At 44.9% G+C, this 7,500-nt stretch overlaps 1 protein-coding gene across 2 annotated transcripts in view; it reads left to right on the top strand.

Annotated features, from left to right (window-relative positions):
* Positions 1-872: 872 nt before the first annotated feature.
* LOC310717324 (tissue factor-like) overlaps positions 873-7,500 on the top strand; it is an 11,166-nt gene continuing 4,538 nt past the window's right edge. For both annotated transcript variants that reach the window (XM_083525233.1, XM_083525234.1), the window contains exons 1-4: positions 873-1,902; positions 4,894-5,005; positions 6,007-6,191; positions 6,611-6,789. In XM_083525233.1, the coding sequence (XP_083381359.1) occupies positions 1,848-1,902; positions 4,894-5,005; positions 6,007-6,191; positions 6,611-6,789 (531 nt within the window). In that variant the 5' untranslated portion in view covers positions 873-1,847. The remainder of the gene's footprint in view (positions 1,903-4,893; positions 5,006-6,006; positions 6,192-6,610; positions 6,790-7,500) is intronic.

A 7,500-nucleotide genomic window follows, 5' to 3' on the forward strand; every position in this document is an offset into this window, starting at 1 on the left:
GCTGCAAGATTTGTAGCATCTGCTCATGTCCATGAAACCAACACACAGTTTAATTCATATTTATTTGTATTGAGTTTTTAATAATGAACATGGTCTCAGAGCAGCTTTACACAGATAATGTGGAGATAAAAATGAAGATGTTCTTTATAAGTGTAAGTTTGTCCCTGATGAACAAGTCGGTGGAGACTGTGGTGAAGGAAAAACTCCCTGAGATGCAGAATGAACTGCGACTTTCTGAGTGAGAGAGAGAGAGTGAGAGAGAGTGAGACAGTGAGTGAGAGAGAGAGAGACAGTGAGAGAGAGAGAGAGAGACAGTGAGTGAGAGAGAGAGACAGTGAGTTAGAGAGTGAGACAGTGAGTTAGAGAGTGAGACAGTAGAGAGCAGCTTATCTGTGAGAAGAATGTGAAGAATGTTCAGTTGATCTTCTCCACAAACAACAAAAAATATTCCAGCTGCTCCTCCCAAACCTCAGCCAACCTCTGGATCTAAATCACTAAATCACTGAACAAACGAGCTGTGACCCAAATCCTGCTGAGGACCAACCAAAACCTCACACCTGAGACAGGTAACACACATCATGATCTACCAGCTACACACTCAATCACACACAGATTGTAAATATTGTTGTTGGAAAAGTTTAGAGTGTGTGTGTGTGTGTGTGTGTGTGTGTGTGTGTGTGTGTGTGTGTGTGTAAGTGTAAGTGTATTGTGTGTGTGTGTGTGTGTGTGTGTGTGTGTGTGTGTGTGTGTGTGTGTGTGTGGTTATGAGTTTGTTATTGCTCTGTCTTACATCTGCTCCAAGTTAAAACAGATGTTCTCAGAGGAAAGGTTTTAAATGTAATTCTGTATTTATAAACAGTGTGTGTGTGTGTGTGTGTGTGTGTGTGTGTGTGTGTGTGTGTGTGTTGTGTGTTGTGTGTGTGTGTCTGGGCTCCATCCCAAAATACCAGAGTTTCTCCCAGAGCTCCATGACACCAAAATAAACCAGTAGAGAGATTTTCACTCTGAACACTACAGCCTTCCAACCCCATGTACAACATTCACATGGGTGTGTGTCCTCAATATACAGTCGGAGTGAGACAGAGAGAGATGGAGTGAGACAGAGACAGTCAGAAAGGGAGAGAAATAGTGAGACAGTAAGAACCTTTGAATCTTGAATCTCATGAGACATTGAGAGACCGTCAGAGGGACAGAGTGAGACAGTGAGAGAGACAGAGAAAGAGTTAGGGATAGTGAGAGAGGGCTGCAGTCATCTCCTCTGATCTCCTCTGATCTCCTCTGATCTCCTCTAATCTCATCTCACATCATCTCACATTATCTCCCTTCACCTCCCATTTTCTCCAATTATTATTAGTAGTACAAAAACACTGAAATGTGTTGAATTATATTTTTTTTAATGGCAGAAGTGTTTACATTACTTACTTAAAGTGTGTGTGTGTGTGTGTGTGTGTGTGTGTGTGAAATCCTTCTGCAGCGGATGGCCATATATGGTAAAAAGGGGGAATTTCTTATGATCTATGTTACACTGAATTTGGCAGAGAGGCGTGTCAAAACACCACCCATTTCCATATTTGTACTTAGGGGCGTGGCTAAAACACTAGCATGTTCAAATTTGTACTTGGGGGCGTGGCTAATGCGCTGGACCAGATTTTAGTTTCTGTAAAACGGAGATTACTCTCTCACACACTACACAGACACCACACTATACACACACTACACAACACACACACCACACAACACACACACTACACCACACAACACACACACTACACCACACACACCCAGAGGATTATTAACACAGGGTTAATCTGAAGTTGATTTGGATACAGGAGTAAAAGACTGAAGCAATGAGGCGGATTTCAGTGTGTTACTTTCTCCAGCTGTTCTACTGCACAGTGTCCGGTAAGAACACACACACACACACACACACACACACACACACACACACACACACACACACACACACACACACACACACACACACGAGTGTTTAGTTTGTAGTATGAGACACAGTCTATGATGGGATCCAGATGTGCTGCTGCTGTGAGAGAGGCAGGATTGTGAATCTTTCACCTGAAACCTCAGAGCAGAAAGACTAGAGATTTATGAAAGATGCTGGAGATGTTTATTCTTTACTCGATTATCAGACCCTCACAAAACATCGACAGATTTACTTTTCTCTCAGGGTTTTATTCACAAGAGCTTTTAATAAAGTTGATCAATAAAAATATACAATGTGTACAAATATACAAGTCTTCTTCTGACCCTGAACCTGAGCAACCTCCTGAACCTGAGGACCTGAGGTCCTGTATGCATTGGTTCTCTCAGGTTCTCTCTTCTGTGTGTAAGAGAACCTCATTTGAGAACCTCATTGATTCTCAGCTTTGCAGTTTGGATCTGCAGATGATCTCACACTCCAGCCTCTGTGTGTAACTGTGAAATGGTTTATTTCTAATGATCTTATGATGTGGAGCAGGGGCGTGTCTTAAGGGGTGACACGGTGTATCACCGGCCCACCACAAATTATGCTTGGCCGCCCTCGTGCCCCCCCAACTGCGTAGACTGATCAGAGTATAACATCTGCAGTGGGGCAGCAGTTCATTTAACATCTCACACTGATTTAATACAATAATCAGCGACGTGACGCCGCTTGAAGTAGAACAGAAACATCTCACACTGGTTCACTGGCAGTTATTTCTCACGTCATTGGATCAGAGTGCAGAAAATTTCCCAGCTGAAATAGGAGAAATGCGATTTCGCAGGATTCTGACCAATAAAAGTATAAACTAATTTTTATAGGTTTAAAGTAATAACTTTCCCGAGCAGTGTGCAGTAACGTGGGGAAACACCAACATGTGGGGGTTTAATCATCTTAGTCTTCTGACACTTGGAATTTGAAGCTGTAGAAAAGTAAAATATCAGTTTGTATTGAATGGAAAGTCGGTTGGACCAGATGACATACCGGTAGAAGCGTTTAGATGTTTAGGAGAGATGGCAGTGGAGTTTTTAACCAGATTGTTTAACAGGATTCTGGAAGGGGAGAGGATGCCTGAGGAATGGAGAAGGAGTGTGCTGGTACCGATCTTTAAGCATAAGGGAGATGTGCAGACCTGCAGTAACTACAGGGGAATTAAGTTGATCAGTCACACCATGAAGTTATGGGAAAGAGTAGTGGAAGCCAGGCTGAGAGAAGAGGTGACCATCTGTGAGCAACAGTATGGTTTCATGCCGAGGAAGAGCACCACAGATGCCTTATTTGCTTTGAGAATGTTGATGGAGAAGTATAGAGAAGGTCAGAAGGAGCTGCATTGTGTATTTGTGGATTTAGAGAAAGCGTACGACAGGGTGGAGAGAGGAGTTGTGTTATTGTATGAGGAAGTCTGGTGTGTCAGAGAAGTATGTGAGGGTGGTGCAGGACATGTATGAGGACAGTGTGACGGCAGTAAAGTGTGCAGTAGGTACGACAGACTGGTTCAGGGTGAAGGTTGGACTGCATCAAGGATCGGCCCTGAGCCCTTTCCTGTTTGCAGTGGTGATGGACAGGTTGACGGACGAGGTCAGACAGGAGTCTCCCTGGACTATGATGTTTGCAGATGATATTGTGATTTGTGGTGAGAGTAGAGAGCAGGTTGAGAAGAGCCTGGAGAGGTGGAGATATGCGCTGGAGAGAAGGGGAATGAAAGTCAGTAGGAGTAAGACAGAGTACATGTGTGTGAATGAGAGGGAGGGCAGTGGAGTGATGCGGTTGCAGGGAGAAGAGGTGGAGAAGGTGGAGGAGTTCAGGTACCTGGGGTCAACAGTGCAAAGTAATGGAGAGTGTGTTAGGGAAGTAAAGAAAAGAGTGCAGGCAGGGTGGAGTGGGTGGAGAAGAGTGACAGGAGTGATTTGTGATAGTAGGGTATCTGCAAGAATGAAAGGGAAAGTTTATAGGACTGTGGTGAGACCTGAGATGTTGTATGGATTAGAGACAGTGGCATTGAGTAAAAAACAGGAGGTGGAGCTGGAGGTAGCAGAGCTGAAGATGTTGAGGTTTTCGTTGGGAGTGACGAGGATGGACAAGATTAGAAATGAGTTTATTAGAGGGACAGCACATGTAGGACGTTTTGGTGACAAGGTGAGGGAGGCGAGATTGAGATGGTTTGGACATGTGCAGAGGAGGGACATGAATTATATTGGTAGAAAAATGCTGAAGATGGAGCCACCAGGTAGGAGGAAAAGAGGAAGGCCAAGGAGGAGGTTCATGGATGTGGTGAGGGAAGACATGCAGGTAGTTGGTGTAAAAGAGGCAGATATAGAGGACAGGGTGGTATGGAGACGGATGATCCGCTGTGGAGACCCCTAATGGGAGCAGCCGAAAGAAGAAGAAGAAGATTGAACAAACACACATTTTTGCTTTTTTTTTTTTTTTTTTACATTTAAATGATTTTGCCTTTACTAATATATTATTAGTGTAAAATTGATGTTTAAGTAAGAGATTAATTCATTTTTTAGACTGAATTTTGTGGGAAAAAATGGAAAAGGGACAAAGTGACACCGCAGCAGTACATTAAAGCTTCCCTGAAGAAGAAACCGTCAGAGACGAGGCGATGCAGTTCAGTGTTATTGTCTGTTCAACGGTTTTTATTTATAAAAAGAAAGATGTGTTGTGCATCGTCCCACCTGTGTTGGGGTACATGACCTTTCCCATGGGCCCCCCCTGTTTGTCCCCCCTGTGCAACCCTATTAAAAAAATCTAGAATCGCCCCTGGTGTGGAGCTGAACACCTCCAGAGCACTTCATACAGCATGAGGCTCAGAGGCTCACACTGAACTCTGAGCTTCATGAGCCTGATCTCCTACTGCAGATCTTCTCCTTCTGATTGATGTATTGATGTATTTGTGTATTTGCCCTCAGCTTTTTCTCCTCTGCCTCGAGCTCTGAATTTGACCTGGACATCGTTTAACTTTAAAACCATCCTGACCTGGAGCTCCGAGTCTGAATACACACACACCGTCGAGTTCTCTCGGTAAACCTCTCTCTCTCACACACACACACACACACACACACACACACACACACACACACACACACACACACACACACACACACACTCTCTGCACTTAAGTAGTTTTTTGTGTATCTGTATTTCCATTTGAAAGTCAAACATTTGTCGTTTTTTGATAATTTATGAGGATAAAAATGTAACTGGTGAAATACGCAGTCACCAATCAGAGTCGAGCGACGCTCCGTTTTACACGTGTTCTGATCGGACCTTGGTGTTTGTAGTGAATCTCACTGGTTCTGTTCTGGAAGAAAGAGAGACATGCAAAAGTTCACCAAGCAGAGTTTGTTTATTCACTTATTCAGTACTCACAGGGTTCACCCACAGTCTCAGGGTTCACCCACAGTCTCGGGGTTCACTCACAGCCTCAGGGATCACCCACAGTGTCAGGGTTCACCCACAGTCTCAGGGTTCACCCACAGTCTCGGGGTTCACTCACAGCCTCAGGGATCACCCACAGTGTCAGGGATCACCCACAGTGTCAAGGTTCACCCACAGTCTCAGGGTTCACCCACAGTCTCGGGTTTCACCCACAGTCTCGGGTTTCACCCACAGTCTCGGGGATCACCCACAGCCTCGGGGATCACCCACAGTCTCTGGGTTCACCCACAGTCTCCGGGGGTTCACCGACAGTCTCGGGGTTCACCCACAGCCTCGGGATTCACCCACAGTCTCGGGGTTCACCCACAGTCTCAGGGTTCACCCACAGTTTTAGGGTTCACCCACAGCCTCAGGGATCACCCACAGTCTCGGGGTTCACCCACAGTCTCGGGGTTCACTCACAGCCTCGGGCTTCACTCACAGTCTCAGGCTTCACCCACAGATACATTTGAAGCCAAACATTTTTGTACTTTTACTCCATCCACCACTGCTACTTTCACCTCCTAAATGCACTGTATTATTTTTAATGTGTTTGTGTGTGTGTGTGTGTGTGTGTGTGTGTGTGTGTGTGTGTGTGTTCTCAGGGTGGGGAGAGACAGACAGAGGAATCCTCACTGTATTCAGATCTCTCAGCGGGAGTGTGACCTCACTGGTGACCTCAGTGAACTTAAAGCTTCCTACACCGCAGATGTGCTGACAGAGATAATGACCTTTGACCCCACAGAGCTCCCACTCGCTCAGTCGAAGCGTTTCTGCCCCTATAATGACAGTGAGTGTGTGATTGTGGATGAGTAAATAGTGAGTGTGTGATAGTGCTACTGCACTCACATCTGGAGCAAAGTTATGATCTAGAGCTGCTTCAGATGCTTACGTCTTGACTCTGGAACTTTGGGCAGCAGTAACACAAAATGAGCTTCTCATATCAGATTTCTCACATCACATGACCTCCACAGAGAGCTGAAGAGTCCTGATGGGGTTCGGTTTTCCTCAGTACACATCTCTAAATACTAATTCAGCTCTGGATGGAGATAGATGTAGATGTGGTAGAAGATTGCTGAAGCAGTGCCATGATAATTGTGTGTGTGTGTTTGTGTTTGTGTGTGTGTTTGAGGCAGGGTTGTGTGTCTGAAACTTATGGTTAATGTTGGATGTTGTGTGTGTGTGTGTGTGTGTGTGTGTGTGTTTCAGCTGTAATCGGAGCTCCACCTTTCAGTGTGAATTTAGATGAGAACGGTACGATTGTGCTGAACATCACTGACCAGCAGACGGCGCTGTACAAAGACGGACGCCACCTTACACTCCGAGACGTCTTTAAACACGACCTTAAATACAGCATCATGTTCCACAAAGCAGGAAGCACAGGAACAGTGCGTATTACTGTGTGTGTGTGTGTGTGTGTGTGTGTGTGTGATGATAACAAATGATGATTGTGATTTTTATGTATTAGCTCCGCCTACAGAACTTTACATTTCTGCCATTGGAGGATCTCCCCCTCATCCCGAGTGACTGAAATCTCATGCATTAAACTGATACTGATGTTTCATCACGACTCAGAGTGAGAACATCATCAGTTTAAACTTCTGGGAGAGAAAATCAGCAGAAAGAAAGTTTTTTAAAGGAGAAATGCAAATTGTAGATCCTCTGGAAGGGTGTGGTTTAAAGACCGCTAGAGACTCGATTTCAGTTGGAGACACTGAGCTGAAGATGGTTCCACATGTACAGCCTTAAAAATCAGTGAAGTTACTAAGCAACTCAAGAACTTAATTTTAACAGGTAGAGGGGTGATGGACCTTATTTGTGCTTGAAGGTGAACATCTGATGCAGCAGTTTCAGGAAGCCTGGTGAGGAGCGTAGCAGTGGAGTGATGTGGGAGAACCTGGGAAAGTTAAGAAGCAGTTGAGATCAGTTGAGCTGTTAAATGTCTTTCAGAAGCAGACCTGCTTGGTGGAGTCCAGTTTTGAGATGATGAGGAACTAAATGTTGGTCCTGTGTGGAGAGAAACAGATGAATTCCACATGAGAGTATTAGATTAGCGATGTGAGAAGGGAAGGAGAGTTGATTGTCCAGGGTCACATCAG

This window comes from Silurus aristotelis, assembly GCF_946808225.1.
Source record: "Silurus aristotelis genome assembly, chromosome: 22".
Classification (NCBI taxonomy): domain Eukaryota; kingdom Metazoa; phylum Chordata; class Actinopteri; order Siluriformes; family Siluridae; genus Silurus; species Silurus aristotelis.